The sequence below is a fragment of the Bubalus kerabau genome, chromosome 19 (genome assembly GCF_029407905.1).
Source record: "Bubalus kerabau isolate K-KA32 ecotype Philippines breed swamp buffalo chromosome 19, PCC_UOA_SB_1v2, whole genome shotgun sequence".
Taxonomy (NCBI): Eukaryota; Metazoa; Chordata; class Mammalia; order Artiodactyla; family Bovidae; genus Bubalus; species Bubalus kerabau.
The window spans coordinates 48,450,328-48,462,979 of NC_073642.1; the positions used below are offsets into that span (position 1 = coordinate 48,450,328).

The window sequence follows — 12,652 nt, forward strand, 5'->3', positions numbered from 1 at the left end:
TATATATATATATATATATATATACACACACATACACTAATGTATATTTATATAGCACATGTATTTGTTTATACTTGTAAGCTATAATAGTTTAGCTAAAAGTGTTTCTAATATTCCCTTTTAGTGTGTGTGATTGTATGTGTGTTTATGTGTGTATAACAGTGACAAAGAGAGAATATCATATCAAAGAAATCTTTTTCTATATATGAACTTCTGAGGCTGTTTCTGGAAATCTAGGCCTATTTCCTAGTCATCTTGCTAAAATGATAGTAAATTTTCCTGGTGGGATGAATCTCACTCCATAGGCCCAGCCAATGGATTAGTCAAATTCGGAGTTTTGTAACCCTTAAACTGAAAATGGGAATCCTCGGTAAGAGGATGCCAACAGCTAAAAGTGGCCATTTCCACCTCACTCTGTACCAGTACATTCTTGGTCCACTAGTATGTCCAGCACAATCCTGTACAGAGAATAAGTGCTCAGTAAACAGTGTCCAGCTGTTTCCAGCCAGAGTTCAACACTCCAGACATGGCTTTGTTCACCTGGGTGCAAGTGTTAGAATCCCAACATCCTTGATGAGGCAGAATCTAGAGCTTAAGGAAACCCCTAGACCCTTAGGAAGAGAATAGACAGCTGTTCAGGGAAGTCAATAACAGATGATCATTTATTGATATCTCTAAGTCCATCTGACTTCTGAAGTCACCCTTCCCATGAATATGCAAATAAAATAACTCAGAGCCCACCCTATGTGCCGAGAGGAGTCTAGTGTCCTCCCTTCTATAGCCAGCGATTCCTGGAACTGAGGATTCTTGTTCACTTCTCTTGTAATCTTTGTCTCTAATTACTCCTCTCTGATTCTCCGTTTTGGTTCACCAGTTCACTTCTCATGGTTACCATCTGTTACTGAATGTTTTAGGGGTCGTTGGATAAAGTTAGCACAGATAATTTAAAATTAAAGTTTTAACACCTTTATTTCTGAAGGTTCATCTTTTATTAGTCTCTGTCAGCCCTGTACATCTGCCATCTGGCCAAACCCCTTTCTTCCTGTTCTTCCTAAAAGCCGCTTTCTCATATTTCCCTCTTCTCCGTGTCTTGGGCTCCTCATCCCCTCTTTTCTGGGCTATCATAATAATATAAATCCTTGTCAGTTGATTTTTCAGAGCTGACCAACTTTATTTTGGCCTCAGTCCTTTCCTATAGGTTAGCCTAAGGAGTTTTATCTTTCATTAAATGGACCCTCAAGATATTTCTCTAAGCTAATAATAATATCTAACATTCATTAGACACTTCACAACTTTCCAGGCACTATTCTAAATGCTATATAGGGAGTGTCTCAATTACTCTTCAGAATAATGCTGTGAGGTAGGTACTATTATCATCTCCATTTTACTGATGAGAAAACCGATGCACAGAGGGGTTAAGTAATTCTAATACATTTTTCCCCCCCAAAGGGAATTTTTCTGTTTTTTAGAGCAATAACCCAAACTGCAGCTAACTTTCTCCTTGTTAGACAGTCATACTGTAAACTGAGCAGTCAAATGACCTTCAAGTGATTACTTAATCTGTGTGATCATTGCTTATACTCAGTATACTTCCCAGAATATAGTACTGTGAATATTTGTGCCCCAGACTGTGAACATTATGTATCTTTTTTTTTTTTTTGAAAACTTTCCCTTTTTAGCTAGAATGTGCTCGAGAAACTTGGAAGATGTAGATCATATGTTGTGTAAATCTCACCTAATTCACTGCATGTTTTTGAAAGCTGAGGGGGAAATGTGAGATGACCTCTAGACTGACTGGTTGTTGTTCAGTCGCTAAGTCGTGTCTGATTCTTTGAGATCCCGTGGACTGCAGCACACCAGGCTTCCCTGTCCTTCAGTGTCTTCTGGAGTTTGCTCAGACTGCTGCCCACTGATTGGTGATGCCATCCAACCATCTCATTCTCTGTGAGCCTCTTCTCTTCTGCCTTCAGTCTTTCCCAGCCTCAGGGTCTTTTCCATTGAGTTGGCTCTTCACATCAGGTGGCCAAAGTATTGGAGCTTCAGCTTCAGCATCAGTCCTTCCAATGAATATTCAGGGTTGATTTCCTTTAGGATGGACTGACTAGACTGGTCACTGACGAGGCCCACACACCTGGAGTCCTGAGAGGAGGTTACTTGTGCCCTATGCTTCTGTTATTTGGGACGTACATGGTCAACGTGCCTGCCTTAACTCCAAGGTCTGTGTGCACTGGAGTGGTCTCTTTGAGCTGCCCTTCCTGGTTTATGTGTATAAGCCTGGCCTCTGCTGTCTGTCCCAGTCTGGGCTTGTACCTGTTGTTTGGCCAGTAATGATGCTTTCCTGCGTACCTGATAATAACAGACCATCAAGGGTAATGGCACCTTTCTGACTGCAGTTCACTGAAGTGAATCAGAGGTTAGATTCTAGGCCCATCTTTGACATTGGTTTGCATGGGCAATGTGGACCTTAATCTTTTCATTTGTGGATTACCTGGATTACCACCAGGATGCCTTCCAGCTCTAATGAATTTGTGAACCAGGATAATCACATTGTTATTTATAAACAAATATACTTTTGTATGTGAGTACTATTTTTATTCACTAAGGAATTACACTATAGATATGTTTTATTTTATATAATGTTAAAAAATAAGAATAATCTGTAGGAAGGAGTATAGGGTAAAATATAACTCAGATATGTTTGCTCACAACCTGAATAAGATATATACCTTTATTTTTAAGTTCTCATAAATGATGGCTACGAGAATCTTAGTTGTTTCCTACATCGGGGCATACTCTATGCAGATCTGAAACTTTGGTTACTAGCAATTTGTGACTTTGAAGCCGTTATCTCTCTAGAAAGGTATGTGTTCTTTTTCATTCTCACTGATTTCACTTTTGTATAAAATTAAGAAAATACCAAAAATGCAAGAAAAAGCTTTCTCCCCTCATCATTAATAGCTTTGTAAAAATGAGACGAATATAAAGTCACCCTAAAATTATAATACTACTTTCAAAAATAAGATTACTTCCAAAATAAGGACTGTTCTCAGTATCTGTTTGCTTCAGCTGCTTCTGCAAAGTTTAGGGGTTGAATGGGTTTGAGGGGAGTTTATATTCATAGATAATAAAATCAACCAGTAATTAAGAGCAGTTTGGGGATGAACAGGTTAGAACTTTTTGAAGTTAAGTTCATGGAAAATTGTCATCTATTTCTAAAATAATGGCAAAATATTCTGCTTGATATATCATTACAATGTACAATATATGACTCAATGGAAAGAAATCCTCTATTTAGAACTTCTGACTGCATTTTGTTTAGTAATGCAAAAGAAAAAAGCGAATACCATTAGAATATAGATTCAGGAAGAAACAGACTGAAGGTTATATACGCTAGTCAGAAAACCAGACGGTAAGAACAGAATTTAATTAAACAATTCCCCTTCTTTCCAAAGAAGCATTCGTTAAAATGGAAGTTGTCAGAAAGGTAACAAATTATGCCATTTTCGTGTCATCCGACAGACTGCTTACTTAGCCTCTTTGGGGTAAACATGGAACTTGACTTAGGAAGGTCATGGAGCATGGCTCCATAGTGGCCGCAGTGGTTTTCTTTGGGGTATTTTTGAGTCAGGAAGGGAAAGAAGTGAGTTTCAGTTGCAGAAAGCCAGAAAGTGGGCAGTAGACAAAGGGTCAGGACGTCTACAAAGTTGGGCTAAAGATGTGTAGTTTCTTCATTTTGAAATAGAGGCATGAAACACAATTTCTAAAGTTCTACATTGAAAATTGATTCTAAGAGAGGAAAACAGTATTTCTTTGATACAGAAGAGCAGCTGGGTTAACTCGGTGGAAGACTTTTAACCCTAGCCGTGCTGTTTGTTATTGTCCCACACCCTTTCTCAGGGCGTGTATAACACACACTGAGGCAAGAGCTTTGGAGGAAAACTAAGCTTGTTATTCAAGGTAAGTCAAGAGTAAGTGAAAAACAGTGAAGTATTGTTAAGAGTCAAGAAGACTTTAGGAAATCTATTCCTAGGATAAATCCTACAGATGTTTATTCCTTATTAAGGATTTTATGAAGGTGTTTGTAATTTTGAATAGAAAGTAGTTAATTGGTTTACTTTGCTTTAGTAAAACCCTGAGAATGAACCCTTGAATAAATTGCTGTATGTATTTTATTAGGTTCATTTATAATTGGAGAACATTTGGAATAGTTAAAATGTCTAAGAATATTTTGCTTTGTCTTTTTTTTTTAAAGAACCATGACTTTGGCCTATATAAATATTGGCCTCATATATCTGCTACATCTGGATAACTACATTGAAGCCACTTCATATTTTTCTGAGGCTATTAGACATGACCCTATGTATATTCAAAGCTACATTTGTCGAGCAGAAGCCTATAATAAGGTATCTAAAGTTTGAGATGCTTGATTTTTTAAAAAAAGTTTTAATTTTCTGAATAGTTGTTAAATAGTATAATTTAAAATGTATCTATGTATTCTTTTTCAGCTAATTACAGAGCCTAGTGCATTTATAAGCAATGCATATTAGGTATTAAATAGATTCAGTTAATTAGAAAAGCCCACTTATAAAGCCTCTCCTGATGAGGTGTGAATTTCTGTCTTTCATTTTCTTTAAATAATGCCTTTTTTTCTTATTACGAAAGCAATATATATATGTAATATATGTATGCAAATAAGAATAAATTAAAAACCATTTGCAATCTTATTGTCTAGAATGGAATCTGTGCACTGGATGGGATCCAAATCATTCACATTTTCCTTTAAATTTGGTTTAAATTTTACATGTTATTTAAATTAAGAAACTAATGTATGCTTAGTGTAAAATTCAAACAATGCAGTAAATAATAAAAGTTCTTCCTGACTCCAACCAAATTTGACTTTCCAGAGATATACAGTGTTAGCTGGTTGTGTCTACTTTTCAAAGCAGATATTCCTTTCTACTGCTCCACTACTAACCACCCTGTCCAAGATACTGTCATTTCTTACTGGTTATTGCAGTAGCCTCCTGGTCTTGCTGCTTCTGTTCTTTGTTCCTTTTTGATGTATTTTCAAAACAACAGCATAATGATCCTGTTAAAACATAAATCAGATTATTTTACTTTTTTGCCTGGAACCCTTCAATAGCTTCCCTTGTGCGCTCAGCATAAAAGCCAAATATCCTGCAAAAGCCAAAGGTCTGCAAGAGTTCATGTGAACTGGCTTCTCGTTACCTTTTGGCCCTCATCTCCTCCAAGTCCTCTCCTCATGTAGGTTTCAGTCAAGATAGGCTGTTATGCTATGGAAAAACAGCAACAACAGACAAAACTTCAAAGTCACCATCTTAAAATAGTCAAAGTTTATTTCTTGCCCATACTACATGTCCATTGGGAGTTTGCTAGAGGCTCTGTTCTCATTGTCAACATCTCAGAACCCAGTGTGACTAGAGTCCCACTCGAGTCCTTACCTTCCTGATGGTGGAGGTGGATGACCCTGTGGCCATTTTGGCATTGTCCCCAGGGAGAGTTTCCCTTTGGGAAGGGATGGGGATGGAGTGTGACCCTTTTGTGTCACTCCCTGTAGATGGAGCTGAGGCCTTATGCAGAAGTTTCCTCCGAGCATACTTAGAAACCAAAGCACTAGCATAATACCAAGGTGTAAGGACATATATTCAGAGACTTATTGTTGTGAGGGGGCAAATATTTCTTCACAGTAATGTTTGAGTAAATTACATTGTATTCACACTCTAGAGCATTATGTAGCCAATAAAAAGAATAATTAGGACTATACCAGCTGTTTTAGAGGGATTTCCAAGATACCCTAGAGCAAGATTTAGAAGAGTATAAAGTGTGTACAGTATGATCCCATGTAGATGAAACAGTGACAAACCAAACCCTCTGTATGTATATAGAAGAATACCTTTGCCTACAGTGTGGATTCAGCCTCGAGGGTAAATCTAATTTCATGCTGCCTGGAGAAGTTCAATCCCAGGAAAGTTTGTAAAGGCCAGAGAATGAGCCTCCATCATTCCCAGTCACGGTGGAGGCTCATTCTCTGGCCTTTACAAACTTTCCTGGGATTGAACTTCTCCATGCAGCCATGGGGTCACACAGAGTTGGACACGACTGAAGCGACTTAGCAGCAGCAGCAGCAGCAGATGTGTCCATTGTTGGAATCAGGTGGAGCAATGCAAATATATGACGAGGTGGTTTATTAATTGCACCAACCTGGTCAGTCAGTTTGAGAAGCAGCAGGCCGGAAGTTGCACAATTAAACACATCTCAGACTCCTTCCTTTTGAATTCCCTCTTTTGACGTGACCCACTCTGTATGCCTTCTTCCGTGTACAAATAAATTTGGGTCAACATGTCAGCATAGTAAGAGGTGTAATTTGTTGTCCCAGGTTCATTTTGCTGGAATCTGTTTAGTTCCTCCTTTTGTAACATACCTAATGCTGGGAAAGATTGAAGGCGGGAGGAAAAGGGGACGACAGAGGATGAGATGGTTGAATGGCATCCCTGACTCAATGGACATGAGTTTGGGTATACTCTGGGAGTTGGTGATGGGCAGGGAGGCCTGGCGTGCTGCGGTTCTGGAGTCGCAAAAAGTTGGACACGACTGAGCAACTGAACTGAATGTTGTAAAAATTTGTACAAATCCAGATTATGCCATGTAACCTGTATTAAGATAAGAATCAATGTTTACTTTTCATTGTATATTGATTTTAAAACATATCTTATTCATTGTTGTATTTTGTTTCACTCATTCATTTTACCCTTTAAGTGCAAGCTTGTTTTTCCTCTCTTATTTTTAAGTGGAATTGAATTTTTATTTTACCTGCCTTTGCTATCTACTTTATTAACATGAGTAATGTTTGGTGTAAAAGATGCTATGGTTGAGGGAGAAAAACTGAAAAGCTAGAGCAAAAGCTAAATGAAAGAAACTAGAATACATGATATAATCATATTTATCTAAAACTATGTATTTGTGGGTCTGTGTAATCATTCTTCAAACTTAAAGATAATTTAAAAAACCAGAAGACTTAGCATCTTTTTGTTTTTTTTACTTCACTGTATCCCATGTTCATTGAGGAATTCCTGCACAATTTCTGTATTGAAGAATGGGAGGAAATAAATATCAGAAAGGAAGCAATTAGTATTATTATGAGCTAAATTTCTGTTTATCACTCAACAGTTGCACAAACTGAAAAAGGCAGTAAGAGAGTTATCTTATGCTATCCACCTTCAGCCAGATGGAATCCAATTATATATAATAAGGTATGAGCATAGAAATAGAATTCTTCTTGGGATAAGAGAATCTGAGCTAGCTGTTGGAATCCTTAGTTCTTTCTTGATCCTCCTGACCTCTTTGTCTTACATTTAATCTCCCAGAAATGGCCGTCTCCCAACCAGCAAGTCAAATATAGTTACTGTTTTTGTTGAATTTTAAGATAATTTATGTAATAAGCAGATCTTTCCCTTTGTTCTATTCTTGTTTCAAAACAACTATCTCGTGTTTAAGTTCTTTGAGGCTTCTCTAGGTTACTGGTTAGATAGTTACCCCAGATCTCATGAAAGTCAGGCAATATATTTTGATTGGGTCTGCAGAGGTGCCAAGTATAAACCTCGGATAATTTGGTGGGGGAAAAAAAAAAAACCACGATACTTTGAACTGTATTTCAGACCCAGTAGAGTTTGCTATGAAAGGACCCATTGCAAATTATGAGTTATCACTACCAAAAATGTAATTACTAACATGGGAAGTGGATTTACAGATGTGGGAAAATGGACTCTAACAGTGCTTTCTGATAAGAGCTTGCTTTGTGTTTTAACTCTTGAACCATATTTTAACAATTTATGTAAATACTTCTCCCTTTTTATGTCCCCTTGACCTGTGTTTAGCTTTAAAATTTCTCAGCAGCGAAGTGTAACATTTTAAATACTGATTAAAAAAAAGACTTGAATATTTTCCTTTCAGGTTCACATTTGCTAAATTGTTTTGTTCTCACATCCCCATGCTAATTGGCTTACTTAGACTTACACAAATATTCATAAATTTCACAGTTTTTGTCATATATATGTAAGTGTGAATAAACATAATTTAAGATCTTAAGTAATATAAACATCTTTATTTTAGAAAAATACAGATTATTTTTAACTGCTTAGATTGAAAGAATGTTATTTCTTCCAGAGGACAGTATCTTCTTAGGATGAGATGCTATGATCTTGCAAAGTTCACTATTTATCAAGTAGCAGAACTGAACAAAGGTAAATATAATCAATGCAAAATTATAACAGTACCTTAATTTTAAAATACTTCTTTAATCTTTTTATACTATTTGCTATAGCTATGTATAGCTAGCACGAAGAGTGCACTTGAAAGTCAGAGTTGGATTTTGAAACTTTAAAACATCAATTTTGCATGTATATTATCAATTTGTAAAATGCCTCATAACCTGGTGAGTTTTGTGAGAGATTATTATGTGTGTGTGTGTGTGCTCAGTCATGTTTGATTCTTTGCAACCCCATGAACCATAGCCCATCAGGTTCCTCTGTTTATGGAATTGTCCAGGTAAGAATACTGGAATGGGTGCCATTTCCTACTCCAGGGGATCTTTCTGTCCCAGGGATCGAATCCACATCTCTTGTGTCTCCTGCATCGGCAGGTGGATTCTTTACCACCTGCAAAGCCCCGAGATTATTACAGGCTATATCAAGCTTACACTATTATTTTTTTGTTTGTAATTGGAATGTTTTATTGTTTATTGATAATAAATAGATTTTGGTATCATATTGATTTATTAAATTCATATTGAAAAAACAGAATATTGAATTGCTTGACTGCCTAAAAACAATTATATCAAAGTCTAGATACTTGGCAAAGTTATTGATAAACTTTCTTTCCCTTTCAGGCTTCATTGAGTTGAGTCCTATACAGCAGGCACTCATTTATTCATTTTGTGAGAACCATGACAAGGCCATTCAGGTCTTGGATGGGATCACGTTGAATAAGCCTGATGTCCCCATGTGTACTCTATTAGCAAAAGCTCAAATGAAGGCCAAGAGAAACAAGGTAAAAAACGTTTCAGTAATGTTTACTAAACTCATTAATGGATTTTTTATATTGTGCTTAGAATTACAGCTTATATATACATTTTTTTAACAAAACTAAATCATGCCATTCATTTATTGATTCTTCTGTTAATTAACATTTAGGTTATTCCCTTTAATTTCTTTTTCCTCTTAAGAGTAAGGTTGCTATAAGCATTCTTTTTCATGTCTTCTGTTAACATTGCTGGAACATAGAGGATGCAGTCCATGGGGTCGCTAGGAGTCGGACACGGCTGAGCGACTTCACTTTCACTTTTCACTTTCATGCACTGGAGAAGGAAATGGCAACCCACTCCAGTGTTCTTGCCTGGAGAATCCCAGGGATGGGGGAGCCTGGTGGGAGGCCGTCTATGGGGTCGCATAGAAATGACTGATGCAACTTCGCAGCAGCAGCAGAGGATATAAGTGTTTGACTTTCAAGAAAAGGGCACATCATTCCATAGGCTTCCACCAATTTATTCTTGTACCTGTGGTGTATGAGTATTATTGCTTATCTCCATCTTATGATAACTGATATTGTCAACTTTATTTTTGTCAATTTGGTGCATAAAACTGTCTATGGTCTTAATTCACATTTTTCAGTTTGAGCGAAAGTTGAGGCGTCATTTTATAGGTTAATAGCCACTCACATTTCCTGTTCTATCCATTTCCTGTACACATTTTTGTTTGTCTTGTTCATATTGATTTTTGGCGTTGAAAAAAATAAGTTCTGTGTACGAATCCTTGGTTGGTGGCATGTGTGTCATATATTCTCTTAAAATTTGTGCCTGCTTTTTAAATTTTCTTTATGATGTCTTTTAATGAGCAGAGGATCTTAATTTTAATGTAGTTGACTATCTACTTTTTGTTTCATTATCACACCCTTAAAAAAATTTTTGTTTGGACTTTCCTGGTAGTCCAGTGGCCAAGACTCTGTGCTCCCAATGCAGGGGGCCTGGGTTCGATTCCTGGTCAACTAACTAGATCCCACATGCCACAACCTGACACAGTCAAATAAATAAATACAAATATTAAAAAAATTTCTTGTTTAAAAATTCCCTTTATACACCAGGGTTGTAAGCTATTTCCCAATATTTACTTCTAAGAGTTTAAAAGTTTTGCTTTTCAAATGTAAGATCTCAGTTCAGTTCAGTCACTCAGTTGTGTCTGACTCTTTGAGACCCCATGGACTGCAGCACATCAGGCCTCCCTGGACAACTCCTGGAGGTTGCTCAAACTCAAGTCCAACAAATAGGTGATGCCATCCAATCATCTCATCCTCTGTTGTCCCCTTCTCCTCCTGCCTTCAATCTTTGCCAGCATCAGGCTCTTTTCTAATGAGTCAGTTCTTCGCATCAGGTGGCCAAAATATTGGAGTTTCAGCTTCAGCATCAGTCCTTCCAATGGATATTCAGGACTGATTTCCTTTAAGAATTAACTGGTTCGATCTCCTTGCAGTCCAAGGGATTCTCAAGAGTCTTCTCAAACACCTCAGTTCAAATGCATCAATTCTTCGACATTCAGCTTTCCTTATAATCCACCTCTCACATTCATACATGACTACTGGAAAAGCCATAGCTATGACTAAAAAGACCTTGGTTGGTAAAGTAATGACTCTGCTTTTTAATATTCAGTCTAGGATGGTCATAGCTTTTCTTCCAAGGAGCACGTGTCTTTGAATTTCATGGCTGCAGTTACCATCTGCAGTGATTTTGGAGCCCCCTAAAATAAAGTCTCTCACTGTTTCCATTATTTCCCCATCTAGTTGCCATGAAGTGATGGGACCAGATGCCATGACCTTAGTTTTCCGAATGTTGACCTTTAAGCCAACTTTTTCACTCTCCTCTTTCACTTTCATCAAAAGGCTCTTTTGTTCTTCTTCACTTTCTGCCATAAGAGTGGTGTCATCTGCATATCTGAGGTTATTGATATTTCTCCTGGCAATCTTGATTCCAGCTTTTGCTTCATCCAGACTGGGCATTTTGCATGAGGTACTCTGCATATAAGTTAAATAAACAGGTTAACGATATACAGCCTTGATGTACTCCTTTTCCTGTCTGGAACCAGCCTGTTGTTCCATGTCCAGTTCTAAGTGTTGCTTCCGGACCTGCATATAGGTTTCTCAAGAGGCAGGTCAGGTAGTCTGGTACTCCCATCTCTTTCAGAATTTTCCACAGTTTATTGTGATCCACACAGTCAAAGGCTTTGGCATAGTCAATAAAGCAGAAATAGATGTTTTTCTGGAACTCTCTTGCTTTTCCGATGATCCAGCAGATGTTGGCAGTTTGATCTCTGGTTCCTCTGCCTTTTCTAAATCCAGCTTGAACATCTGGACGTTCACGGTTCATGTATTGCTGAAGCCTGGCTTTGAGAATTTTGAGCTTTATTTTACTAGTGTGTGAGATGAGTGCAATTGTGCAGTAGTTTGAGCATTCTTTGACATTGCCTTTCTTTGGGATTGGTATGAAAACTGACCTTTTCCAGTCCTGTGGACACTGCTGAGTTTTCCCAATTTGCTGGCATATTGAGTGCAGCACTTTCACAGCATCATCTTTTAGAATTTGAAATAGCTCAATTGGAATTCTATCACCTCCACTAGCTTTGTTCATAGTGATGCTTTCTAAGGCCCACTTGACTTCACATTCCAGGATGTCTGGCTCTAGGTGAGTGATCACACCATTGTGATATCTGGGTCATGAAGATCTTTTTTGTACAATTCTTCTGTGTATTCTTGCCACCTCTTGTTAATGTCTTCTGCTTCTGTCAGATCCATACCATTTCTGTCCTTTATTGAGCCTATCTTTGCATGAAATGTTTCCTTGGTATCTCTAATTTTCTTGAAGATATCTCTAGTCTTTCCCATTCTATTGTTTTCCTCTGTTTCTTTGCATTGATAGCTGAGAAAGGCTTTCTTATCGCTCCTTGTTATTCTTTGGAACTCTGCATTCAAATGGGAATATCTTTCCTTTTCTCCTTTGCTTTTCACTTCTCTTCTTTTCACAGCTATTTGTAAGGCCTCCTCAGACTTCCATTTTGCTTTTTTCCATTTCTTTTTCTTGGGAACGGTTTTGCTCCCTGTCTCCTCTACAATGTCACGAACTTCCGTTAATAGTTCATCAAGCACTCTGTCTATCAGATCTAGTCCCTTATATCTATTTCTCACTTCCACTGTATAATCATAAGGGATTTGATTTAGGTCATACTTGAATAGTCTGGTGGTTTTTCCTACTTTCTTCAATTTAAGTCTGAATTTGGCAATAAGGAGTTCATGATCAGAGCCACAGTTAGCTCCCGGTCTTGTTTTTGCTGACTGTATAAAGCTTCTCCATCTTTGGCTGCAGAGAATATGATCAGTCTGATTTTGGTGTTGGCGGTGATGTCCATGTGTAGAGTTGTCTCTTGTGTTGTTGGAAGAGGGTGTTTGCTATGACCAGTGCGTTCTCTTGGCAAAACTCTATTAGCCTTTGCCTTCTTCATTCTGTACTCCAAGGGCAAATTTGCCTGTTACTCCACATATTTCTTGACTTCCTACTTTTGCATTCCAGTCCCCTATAATGAAAAGGATATAC

The 12,652-nt window shown here is 37.6% G+C and overlaps 1 protein-coding gene across 1 annotated transcript in view; it reads left to right on the plus strand.

The window, feature by feature from the left end:
- The window catches only part of TTC6 (tetratricopeptide repeat domain 6), a 193,727-nt gene that overhangs the window by 133,316 nt on the left and 47,759 nt on the right, over positions 1-12,652 (plus strand). The window contains exons 16-20 of the mRNA XM_055556203.1: positions 2,740-2,860; positions 4,253-4,403; positions 7,189-7,271; positions 8,185-8,261; positions 8,906-9,066. Coding sequence (XP_055412178.1) covers positions 2,740-2,860; positions 4,253-4,403; positions 7,189-7,271; positions 8,185-8,261; positions 8,906-9,066 — 593 coding nt within the window. The remainder of the gene's footprint in view (positions 1-2,739; positions 2,861-4,252; positions 4,404-7,188; positions 7,272-8,184; positions 8,262-8,905; positions 9,067-12,652) is intronic.